Genomic DNA, 13,328 nt, shown 5'->3' on the forward strand with positions numbered 1-13,328 from the left:
ACCATTTCACAGGGGTCACCTGATTCATAACAGTAGCAAAAATAGAGTTATAAAGTAGCAACGACAATCATTTTATGGTTGGAGGGTCACCACCACATGCGGAACTGTATGAAAGGGTCACGGCCAGAGGAAGGGTGAGAGCCACTAGTTTCACAGAGTTGTTTAGGTTGTCATTCAACAATTCTACACAAGTCATTCAGTGGCATTATGGACGTTCTTCACAATACAAGAATCTTCTCATTTCTTTTCTGGTTGTCCGGCTTACATTAATCTAGTTTCTCTACACACAGTCTCATCTGTTCTAAATCAATTGTTGACTGGTCTCACAAAGGTGCTTTTCAAAAAGGAATATAGCACAGGTGATCTCATTGATTATGGAGTCTGTTTATTATTTAGCTGATTTAGGAGACTTCAGGTGAGTTTCAGTCACAGTGAGTGTCCCCTCTGTTCACTCTCGACCAGCCTAGAGGCCTGTTCCTCTCACACCTTCAATTCTAGGGGCCCTGATTGGAATGATGGCTCGGTAGCTCTTATTCTCTTCATTAAAGACCGCCATCTACGCGGTCCTTCTTTCTTACTCCACCATTCACGAAAAAGTGCACCAGGCTCAACGTTTTACATGTATTCTTGATTTAAAGGATTTTACTAATGATTGGGTACAAGTAGAAAATTATGTTCTGAAAATGATGGCAACAATGATAACTATGTGCTTGACACAATGGATGGATGTATGGATTGTGCTAAGAGCTGTATAAGCACCCAATAAAATGATTTTTAAAAAAGAATTAAAAATTTTGCTGCTCATCATTTACATAACACCGTGACTAGTCATTAGCCTGCTAGCCACAAGGTTGATAATTCATACTCACTAGTCGCTCCATGGAAAAAGCCTGAGGCTTCTTGTATAGAGATTATTCTTCTTGTATGGAGATTAATAGTCTTTGAAGTCCTACATGGGGTTGCTAAGAGTCAGAATTGATTTGATGGTAGTGGGTTTGCTTTTGTTTAACATCTCTTTTTAGAAATTTATGGTGTTTTCATTTTGTTTTCAAAAACATGTTAGATATTTTTATGTCTACAGATATGATTATATTCTAATTTTTCACACATATTTCCAGATACAATTTTTATGTTCCCAAAACATATAATATCCAAATTTCACTACAGAAAAAAATATATACTTTGTGAAAACTAAAGACAGAAAATTGGTGAAAACAAATCATAACTATTAATATGGTCAACTATCATTTCCAATGTATAAATCTCAGTTCAATGTAAGATTGTTTTAACAAAGTACATAATTCAACATTTGTAAATCTGAAATTAACCTAGTTTTGCTATGAAATCTACCATCTGTACTTAAATTCAAATTAAATTTACTATTTGTTATTACTCCTAAAAGTGGGTTATACCTTGGCTAGGTTACATTTAGCTTAAATTATTAATAATTATCTACAATACACCAAATTGAAAAGCTTAGTTCTCTCAAAGTATGAGAAAAGACTAGGTATGAAAACGTGAGAAAGAAATTAAGAATGGGTATTAACTAAAAAAACGAAGAGAATTATGAAGCAGATAGTTAAAATACGGGGCTGTCTTTGTTAAGTATATGAGATCTATCAGCAATGCTTTGCCAATTAGAACTTTTTTACCTGGTTGATATCATGTCAACTTCAAACAAAATAAAAAACAATTAAAAGGTCAACATAAAATACTCTATTTCAGAAGCTTTTCAAAAGGCCACCATTTGCCACCCCTAAGCAGTGATCCTTACATGGTTACATATGAAACAATTGGAACTCACTGTAACAATCACAGGAAGATAACATCTGCCTGGAAAAAAGCAACCAAATCTTCCCTTAAAGCAAAACTAACACAACTATGATATAATGCAGTGTACAAAAACATTCGATTCCATTTTAGTTGTCTTGAATAAATGAAACAGTTCTCATTCTTTTGAGTTACCCATATTAACCATTTATTAAGGAGAACAGGTGGATGAAATCTAATCTGATGTTCGAATGCAATTAAAATTTAGGGTTGTTAGTTAAGGTAGCTACATTAGAAATTAAAATCATTATTAGATTTTTATTCACAGTAATACAGACCAGCATATACACTAATTTTACATAAACAAGTTATAAATGACTGTTATTTAAAAGATATCGCAACAACCCAACACCAGGCTTTACATGCACTCACAATGACTGTAAAGGCTGGTACATGATAACAGGGCTCACTGTTAGGATCAAACTCAAAAGAGAGTAATACTCACGCAGATACAATTTCCTCACCACTCACAAATTTTGCATAGGAGACTGCTTTTCGATGTCCTTTGAATACCATGATTGGTTGTTTAGTGTTACGAAGATCATAGTAGTGGACACAGTGGTCTATAATGAAATAAACAAAACCCCCAAAATGCAGTAAATGAAGAAAACAAAAGCTAATTCTAAACAGCTAATATCAAACCTGTAACAGGACCAAAATTAGTCTGTGAATCACCTTAAAAGACAGGAAAGGTATAATAGGTTCTCTATTGTGTTTCAATATTATGACTAGGAAAATATGCCTACAGATTTACCAGTGCTAGTTTGAAATGGAGCTTTATTGACATTTCCTCTATTATTGCCTCGAGTAGCTTTTCAGGGCTCTATCTATACATTTTGGTGGTATTTTTACATCGTGATGTCAATCTCTGGAAAACCAGGATGGTGTAAAATTTTATTTCACACATCTGCTGTTAAATATACGTTTTATTTACATATATTTTATACATCAGAAAATCTACTAATGATCAAAAAACTGAGAAATGTTTACTACATGTACCCAGAGGTACAATCATCATCTTCAGATCTGTCACTCCGTTGTACTGTGGTGGCTGGCAGGTTGCCGTGATGCTGAAAACTATGCCACCAGTATCTGAAATACAAGCAGGATCACCTATCCCCGACATGTTTCAACAGATCTCACTGATTAACACAGGAGCCTAGGGAGGCAGAAGAGGTGGTTCATTTCTGAAAAATAAGCCAATGAGGTTGGAAAGCACTCAAAGTAAGTTGACTTTAATGATGTGGATGAAGCAAAGTTTTCAAGATATTCATTTGCGTGACTCAAAATGAGAAGAAACAGACAAGCATCCATTAATAATGTAAGTATGAAAGATACAGAAGATGACTAATTTTGAAGTTGTCAAAAATCAAAAGGAATGTAGATCAACATTTAAGACATTAAGAGATTAAATGAATTGCCCATTTTGATCAAACGATCATATACTTTACTTACGGCAAACTCAAGAGAAAAGGTGTTATATTAATCGTCAAAGGAACATTTTAAGATCTATTCTGTCGGAGGTGAGGAGGGTGTTGGAGGCCTGGTAGGGCATGATCAAGGGTAATGTAACCAAGAGGAATTACTGAAACCCAAATGAAGACTAAGCATGGTAGTGGGACAAGAGGAAAGTCAAAGGAAATAGAGGAAAGAGCTAGGAGGCAAAGGGCATTTATAGAGGTCTAAATAAAGGCATGTACATATGTAAATATATTAATATATATATGATGATGGGAAAATAGATCTACATGCATATATTTATAGGTTTAGTATTAAGGTAGCAGATGGACATTGGGCCTTCACACAAGTACTCCCTCAATGGAAGAATACTTTGTTCTATTAAATTGGCATTCTATGATGCTCACCTTCCGGACACAATAGCTGAAGACAAAGCAGGTGAATGTGCAAATGTAGTGAAGAAAGCTGATGGTGCCCAGCTATCAAAAGATAAAGCTTCTGGGGTTTTAAAGGCCTGAAGGTAAACAAGCGGACCTCTAGCTTAGAAGCAACAAAGTCCACATGGAAGAAGCACACCAGCCTGCATGCTCACGAGGTGCTGAAGGGATCAGTTATCAGGTATCAAAAAACATTGTGTGCTCACCTCCCTGATACGATCATTGAAGACAAATGGGTACATAATCAAAATGTGATAAAGAAAGCTGAAGGTGCCAGCTATCAAAAGATATAGTATCTAGTGTCTTAAAGGACTGAAGGTAACCAAATGGCCTACTAGCTCAGGAACAACAAAGCCCACATGGAAAAAGCCCCCCCAGCCTGTGCAATCACGAGGTGTCCAAGGGATTAGGTATCAGTCATCATCAGAACAAAAAATCTTATCATAGTGAATGAGGGGGGGAGTGCAGAGTGGAGATCCACTGGACATCCCCTTACAGAAGGGTCTCGGGGAGGAGATGAGCCAGTCAGTGTGCGATGTAGCAATGATGAAACTTACAACTTTCTAGTTCCTAAATGCTCCCCACCCCCCACTCCCACCCTATCATGATCTCAATTCTACCTTACAAATCTGGCTAGACCAGAGGATTTATACTGGTATAGATAAGAACTGGAAACACAGGGAATCCAGGGTGGATGATCCCTTCAGGACTAGTGGTATGAATGGCGATACTAGGAGGATGGAGGGAGGGTGGGTTGGAAAGGGGGAACCGATTACAAGGATCTACATATAACCTCCTCCCTGGGAGATCGACAACAGAAAAGTGGGTGAAGGGAGATGTCAGACAGTGTAAGATATGACAATATAATAATTTTTAAATTATCAAGGGTTCATAAGGGAGGGGGAAATGGGGAGGGGAAAAATGAGGAGCTGATGCCAGGAACTTTGGTAGAAAGCAAATGTTTTGATGAGGGCAATGAATGTACAAATGTGCTTTACACAACTGATGTACTTATGGATTGTGCTAAGAGTTGTATGAGCCTCTAATAAAATGATTAAAAAAAAAAGACAACTGAGCCTGTTGAAAAATCCTCATAAATGGAGAAAAAAATTGAAGTTGTCAAAGATTTCATCTTTCTTGGCGCCACAATAAATTCTTATGGAAGCATCGGAAGAAAAAAAAGAAAGATCTATTCTGAAGTTCAGTATTGCGTATGACAGGATTATACTTATATGTCTACAAAGAATACCAGTCAACATGGGTACTATTTCAATTCACACAAATAACTACAGCTAGTGGTGAAAAAAAAAGTTTGCCTAGTATTCTACAGTTAGAGACAAATTTCTTTATTATTCTCCTTTAAGTATTGTTTATTTTAATTTTAACATATATTTAAATAATGATTAAAAACCACTGTCTAGTAATTTCATTTGCCTCCTCTACTTCCCAGGGAAATTTCTACTGCTGTACATATTCAAGTATAAGCCAACCCAAATATCAGCCGAGGCACCTAATTTTACCAAAATATCTGCATAAAAATGTACTGCAAAACTCAGCTTACACACGAGTAGGTACAGCAATTACTTTCTTGTTCAAATATTTTAATTTTTGCTGCTGTAGAAGCCTTAAATAATAGACCATGGCAATTCCAGAATCAGTCCTTCTCAAAGCCCAGTTTGTTGGTGATTGCACTGCTATTCTACGCATTAGTTCTGCAAGAATAAAGATTAAAGCTTCTCTGATGAAGGCAACAAATGTATAAATGTGTATAAGAGCTGTGTGAACCCCCAATAACTTTTTAAAAAAAGATTAAGCTTCTTGACTACCCAATATTCACAATGTTATTCACAGCTTAAAATACACAGAATCAAAAAACACAAGTAAACATATTTTGGTATTCTCTGCTATGAGACAAAATCTATCTGTTGTTGGAAATTATTTCCTTTGTTCTATGTCCTCTTCTGAATCTGGCTTGAATTTCTGACAGCACCCTATCAATCAATGTATTGATTGCTGCAACCGTTTTTAAATTATCTTCAGTGAAATTTTACTTATATCTCATATTAAAATTGTTGACTATAGGTTATACTTAATAATTAAACAAAATAATCAGTACTATTGTAAAAGTTAAATTAGCAGAATCGAACAATTGATTTATCTAGTTTCAGATTAATTCAATATCCCCACTAGAGACAGAAGTAATTAAAATACTAACAGGCATATAAGCATTAGACTTTTTAGAAGGCCACCAAAAAGATGAGTTAATAATCACTACAGGGAAAATACCGGTTTAGATTTTCAAGCTAAGGCTTTATACTGGTTTAATGCAATCTATGCATTCTGTCTTCGTGTAGGATCCTGGTGAGGTTCCTATTTTATCTTTCTAGATCTTTATGATAATGTTTATGATCTCTTTCTAATGAATAACTCTAATGAGATACTAGAAGTTAAATGTTCAATTTTCTGTATCACCTCGATAGGAGAACCTTTGCAATAGCCTCGTACAAAGTTCTCTCATTAAGAAATAATCTATAGTTAGAGGATTCATTATTCTACTGAGATGCACACACACACACACACACATGCTATATATATATTTTTTTCCCACATGCCGCTTACTGCATTAGATAAGTGGCATGTGAAAATACTAAATGGAGGCTCTGATAAAAATGTTTCCAGTTTTCTAACATGTACTTAAATAAAAAGATGTCTAATGACAGATTTACAATAATGTACACAACCCCAAACTCAATGTTTTAAAACTCAGTAAAGAAAACATTTCTGAAACCTTTTAGATAATCTCAAGATGCAAAATCCATACTGTTTTCTCCTCTTAAGAGAATATTTGAAGGCTGTATAAACAAAGACTATCTTGTTTACGCAGGCTTTGGGGTTATTTTTAATAATTTCCTGAAACATTACTGTAGTTCAAGTAATATATACATGCTCGTTTGTGCAAAAAGAAACACAAATGATATAGCTGAGCCTGAACTAGGAATGGAAACTACAAAAATTAAATAGTTGTGATGAAGTCTTGATCGTTTATTTAAAAAGAATTTGAGATGGACTATGTTATTCACTTAGAACATGTAGAATTATAATAGTAAAAGCATAAGCCAACTTTGTAGGATTTTATGGTGCCATCTTAAAAGTCACTAAGAAAATATTTAATGGTATCTTCAGTGAATATGCATAACGGGGGTGCTTGAGAAATTCCATTATCTTTAAATTCTATATTTCCATGACTTCTTAATTGCCACATACATAGCTTCGAACAAACTGTTAGCATCTCATTAAATTAATGTTTTTGTTTGTTTCTAAAAATGTGAGTGGGAAAAACTACCTATATATAAATATGTATAATAAAAGATGTAGAGAGGAGTGTCAATTGTCTAGGGTGAGACTCAACCCCAGTGAGATAGAGACACGACTGGAATCCACTGCACACCTGGCTCCAGGCAGTCCTTAGAATGATTACTAATAGCCTCTGCTTACTAAAATACAGGACTCCTAGACTCCCAGGAAAATGACTCTGCATGCACCAAAATGCCACACAGACAACAACCCACATCAGCAAGCACTACAAGAGAGCACGAGAAATCAAATCCAATGTCTGAAGAGACCTGAATCTAGCTACGCACATAAAAGAAGCAGACATTGAACACACAGAATATGCTTAGAGTCACACAGAATATGTGGGAATCAATACAGAAAAAGGATGAAAAAATAGAGGATAGAGTCTGCTTACTGAAAGAAAATAGTTAAGGGAAAATGCAGCAGAAGCAAAACAAATGGTAAAAGACCTTATGGACAGGAAGTAAGGGGCAAAGAATTTTATCAGCGACCGCAAAGATAGCCAAGCAGAATTCAACAAATGTGAAAGACAATCAATCAAGGTAATCAAAGAAGCTGGGGAAAAACCTGAGAAGAATGAGCAAGGCTATGAAGAGAAATAATATTCGAAAAACTGGCTTACCAGAGTAAGACATAATGAAAATCAACACCCAAGATAATGAGAGAATTCCTGTAAGAAAATTTCCCGAATTTAATGAAAGAGAATTAGACAATCATCCAGGAAGCAGAGAGGACACCATTTAGACAGAAACCCCAAGAAGAACACATCATGTGGTAGTTACATAATTTCATGTCCACTTGATAAATAGAATATAGGGGTGAAGTATAGCCTGTCAATCAGGTCACAAGGTAACACCCACCAAGAGGATTCTGGGAACTTCCTCCTTTTCTCCTGGGAGAAGGACCACACTCACTCTCTCTGTTTCACATTCCTGTTGACAAGCCACATGGAGCTATGCTGATGGCAGTCATAGTCCTTGAGCTAGAGATGCCACATGGAGACCTATGCCAGTACTGAGATACTTCTATCACCATTGGATCAACAAGACTTTCCAACACTGGCCTGTGATCTTCTTGCATTCAGCATCAATACATGTCTTGCATGAGTCTGAAGAGGAATTTATAGACTGGTACCAGATATATGGGGTTTTATTGGACTGATGGACTTGATCTGGACTGGGTTTGGATATATTCTTAATACACAATTACACTTTGATATAAAGTTCTCTCTTAAACACATATGAGTGTCTCTGGTTTTGTTCTCTAGCCTACCTGGTCTAACACACACCAAAACATATAGCATTCAAATTATCCAACTTTTAAAAAAAAGGAGAAAATCACAAGAGCAGCTAGAGAAAAAAAATAAGAGTGACCTATAAGGATAATCAGTAAGAAAATGCTCAGACTTATCAGCAGAAACCATGAAGGAGAAGAGAGAATGGAGAACTTTCCAAAAGTTGAAGAATAACCCTCCACAATATAGACAGAGAAAAGGTTTTCCCAAATGAGAAAAAATGTAGATAATAGTCAAAACAAAACAAAGACGCAAAAAACTCCAGGAAAACAAAAACAGAAAACCAGCACTACAAAAATTATCTTCCAACTAAGAAGACAACATCTCCAGAGCACAAAGATGAGACCACTGCACAGCATAACACTATCCAGAAGTTAGAGCGCTGAAAACAATGCCCAAGACATCTTTGATCCAATGTTAAAAATAATCCAAGATTGATTCCCCCCATACATATATACCATACTGCTAAGGAAGGAGGGAGGGAAATGTCGATCACTAAAGGTATGAGGTGACAGCAAAGAATCCACAGATGGATGGAATTAATAACTCTGCACATCACAGTCTGGATTCCCGGTCAAAGGCAAAGGCTAGCAGACTGATTAGGAAACAAAACTCAAGAAGAAAAGGCAAGAACAGACTGCGGATCAAGGGCAGCAGAAGGCAGAGCACTATAATGTTGACCTGAAAAGCAGGAGTGCCAATTCTAATCTCTGACAAAGCCGGTTTTAAAGGCAGGACATAACAAGACATAACTATGGGCATCTATGTTCAGGAGATCAGTAGACCAAGAGCCTGTGAGCATAATAAACATATATGTATCCAACGAGAGACCTGGAAAACACGCCAATCAAATTCTTCAAAAGATGAGAAACGAAATCACAGCAGCAGACTTCAATACACCGCTCTCCAAGACTACAGAATTAAACTAAAATTAGACAACTTAACCTGAAAGACATAATCAGAGCTCTCCACTCAATTTCAAAAAATTCCCATTCTTTGCAAGTTCATATGGCACATATTTAAATGTAGACCACATGCTAGGACACAAGTCAAGTTTGAGCAAATTCAAACATATTCAGACTTCCTTCTCTAACCATTACGCCATAAGCTGAAAAATCAACAAAAGAAACATAAAAAAAGACAAATAATTGGAGGATAAATAACTTAATTCTTCAAAAGTAGTGGGTATGGGCCCAAATCAGAGATGAAATTAGGAAGCTTCTCTAAACCAATGAGAAACCAACATACCACAATCTATGGGATAGAGAGAAGGTATTTATCAGAGGATGTTTGATTGCCATAAATGCTCATATGATGGTTACCATATGGTGGATACCCTGTTTAAAAAAAACCTTCAGTCGTTGGAACAGAGTGAACAGAATAATCTTTCGATTAGCAAAAGAAAAGAAATTGTAAAAATCAGGGCAGAGATAAGTAAGTGGGGAAACAAAAAAAAAACAATGGAGAAAATCAAATCAGTATAAAGCTGATTCTTTCAAAGGATTAACAGAATTGACAAATCATTGGCAGACCTAACAAAACATAGGAAAGAGCAGGTGCCGCTATCTAGGTTGGGGGATAAAACAGCAGAAACTACAATGGATCCCAATGACATTTAAAGACTAATTACACAGTACTACGAAGAACTGTACTTCAAGGAATACAACAACTTGGGAAGACACAGACAAATACACAGACAAACAAACCCTTCCCAGATGATCTCATATAGTCTTAAAGAACAGACCTAGCAAAAGAAGAAATAGATAAAGTTATCAAGGAACTAGCAACTAAAAAAATCCTGGCCCAGATGGCTTCACAGGAGAATTCTACCAAGCATTCAGGCTAGAGCTGACACCAATTCTACACGAGTTCTTCCAGAACATAGAAAAGGTCTATACACTCCCAAATATTCTATGAAGCTACTATATAACCCTGATACCAAAATTGGGCAAAGATCCTACAAGAAGCAAACTCTCAGCTGATATCGCTAATGAATACAGATGCAATAAACTCTAACAAAATGTTGGCCAATAGAATACAAAGTTTATAAAAAGAATAATTCCACCTGACTAAATGGGATTCATACCAGGGATATAGGGATTATTCAACATCTGAAAATTCATCATCATTATCCACCACATTGAGAAAAAAAAGGTCAAAAATCACACAATACCAATAGATGACAATATAATTGTCAATTAAATTATAATCAATATAATTAAAGCTATATATGAAAATCCAATGGTCAGCATTACAATTCATGGAGAAAAGATGAAAACATTCTCACTGAAAAAGGGAGCCAGACAAGGGTGCCCTTTGTCCCCATATATATTCAACACTGTCCTGGAGGTTCTAGCTAATAATATAAGGCTACCGAAGGACATCAAAGGTATACGTTTGGGGAAAGAAGAAGTGAAACTATCATAATTTGCAGATGATATGATTTTATACATTGAGAACCCCAAAGGTTCCCCAATAGGGCTGGAAGCGATAAAGGAATATGGTAGAGCAGCAGGATACAAGATCAACAAGGAGAAGTTAATTGGATTGTCATTTACTGTTAACGGTGACCCGGAGGGGCAACGAACCTGGATGGAAGAAAGACACAGAGACATGGGGCAAGATAAGTGCTGATCAAGCCTGTTTATTTTGCCAAAACTCTGGGTATATATTCACAACAGAGAAGGAAGTGGGAAGCACATATTCCAATGAAGCACACTGTGTAACAACCGCACACTGTACAACAACCAATCAGCCACATGTTCCCAATAAGGTACAAAGGGTGCGCAACAGTACTCAAAGACGTCTGTGGTGACATCCGCATGCAAATTAAGGCTTACCGGGTGAACTTATCACTATGTTCCTAATATGGTATATCTGCAGTTCAATGGGTGCTCAGTACTTTGACTAATGGCAACAAGGTCAGTTATCGGAACTGCCCATGCTACAGTAGCTTGGAATGTGGGGGCGAAGTTGGGCAGGAAACAAAGCCTTGCTGTTAGAAAGCGGCTACATGTTTGAGGCCAGGGTCTTAATGGCTATCGGCTCCCAACAATTTACACTGGATGGGATTACAGAAAAAGAGATCAAGAAGGTAGCACCCTTCACAAAAGCCAGCAGAAATGGAAATATATAGAGATGTACCTAACCAAAAAAACCCAAAACTACAGGGCATTATTACAATAAACTAAAAGGGAACTTCACAAATGGAAAAATATCCCATGCTCATGAATCAAGGACTCAATAATGTTACAATGTCAATTCTACCTAAGGCACTACGTAAGCTCAATGCAATGCTGACACAAATACCGACATCATTTTTCAAATAAACGGAAAAACTGACAACCAACTTCATATGGAAAGGTAAGAAACCCAGAATTAGTGAAGAACTCCTCAAGAAGAATAAGATGGGCAGGCTTGCATTACCTGACTTTAATACTTATTATACAGCCACGGTTAGCAGAACAGTATGATAGATACACCGATGAATAAGAACAGAGAATCTAGAAATAAAAACAGCAGAATACAGACAAATGATCTTTGATAATGGCCAAAAAAAAAAAAAAAACCAAAACAATCAAATGGGAAGCAGATGTCCTTTTTAACAAATGGTGCTAGCAAAACTGGATATCAACCTACAGAAGAATGAAGCAAGTCCCTTCCCTCACCCCAAACAGAAGGACAAATTCAAGGTGAATCACAGACCTCGAGGTTAAACCCAAAGCTATCAAGATCATCAATAAAAAATATTGGGACAAAGCTAAAAACCTTAGCTAGGGGATACATGAGCTATCAGAAAAAATAAAGGATGCACACCTAGATGAATAAAAAAATAGATATGTGGGACACACTACAGATAAAACACTTGTATGCATTGAAAGACTTCAAGAGAATAATAAGAGAGTCCACAGACTTGGAAAAGAAATGTAGTACTACCAGATCACACAATGGTCTTATTACTAAAATCTACAGAACCCTGTAACCTTACAACAAGAAAAAACAAATAGTTCACCAAGGAGATAGGCAAAAGATTTGAACAGAAGATTCACAAAGGCGGAAACCCTAATGGTCAATACCATATGAGAAAATGTTCCTGATCATTAGCAATCTTGGAATTGAAAATCAAAAGAACCAGCACATACCACCTAATACCCACAAGGATAACCCAATTAAAAAAAGCAGAGAACAATGAGTGTTGGAGGGTGTGGTAAGATAGGAACTCTCATTTACTCCAAGTTGTCCTAAAACAGAACACAATTGAGTTACCTTCTGATGTAGCAATTCCACCACCGGGTATATACTCAGAAGAAATAAGAAACGGGCCATGACCAGACATCTATGCTCCAATGTTCACAATCTCAAAGAATTGGAAACAGCCTAAATTTCCATCAATAGAAGAATGGGTTAAAAACCTCTGGTATGTACACAGACTGGAGTACTACACATCCTTTAAAAAAGTGATGAAAATATAAAACATCTCATCTCATGTAAAGAGTTGGAGGAAATTATGCTTAGTGAATTTAGACAAGCACAATAGGGCAAGTACAACATGAGTGCACTGAAGTAAGTTAAATAACAGAACAGGTGAGATCGGGGTTTCGTACACAGCAGAGCAGCTCCCTCGCTGCGATCTGTTGAAAGTCAGCCCTCAACAAAAGGGGATTGAGAAAGTCAAAAAAAGAAAAAGAAAAAGAAAGGAAAAAAAAGAAAAAATAACAGAATAGGTATAGGGGAAGGGAAAACTGCAGTTCCTGGGTTGTAAACCAGATACTCTGGCAAGAGCTACACCAAATCCAGTGATGCATGTCATTAAAAAAAATTAGAAGAAGGAAAAAGAAAAAAGATGCAGATACCACCTGTGTTGAAAGACATCTTCTACCACCTTCTCATATGCCACTATGGGCCACAAAGGGGTGTGGTGGGGGAGCAGGGGGACACAATGACAATGAGGGAAC

At 36.6% G+C, this 13,328-nt stretch overlaps 1 protein-coding gene across 2 annotated transcripts in view; it reads right to left on the reverse strand.

Annotated features, from left to right (window-relative positions):
• COP1 (COP1 E3 ubiquitin ligase) overlaps positions 1-13,328 on the reverse strand; it is a 199,783-nt gene that overhangs the window by 57,207 nt on the left and 129,248 nt on the right. For both annotated transcript variants that reach the window (XM_075527809.1, XM_075527804.1), the window contains exon 16: positions 2,276-2,393. In XM_075527809.1, the coding sequence (XP_075383924.1) occupies positions 2,276-2,393 (118 nt within the window). The remainder of the gene's footprint in view (positions 1-2,275; positions 2,394-13,328) is intronic.

The sequence above is a fragment of the Tenrec ecaudatus genome, chromosome 1 (genome assembly GCF_050624435.1).
Source record: "Tenrec ecaudatus isolate mTenEca1 chromosome 1, mTenEca1.hap1, whole genome shotgun sequence".
In the NCBI taxonomy this organism is placed as follows: Eukaryota; Metazoa; Chordata; class Mammalia; order Afrosoricida; family Tenrecidae; genus Tenrec; species Tenrec ecaudatus.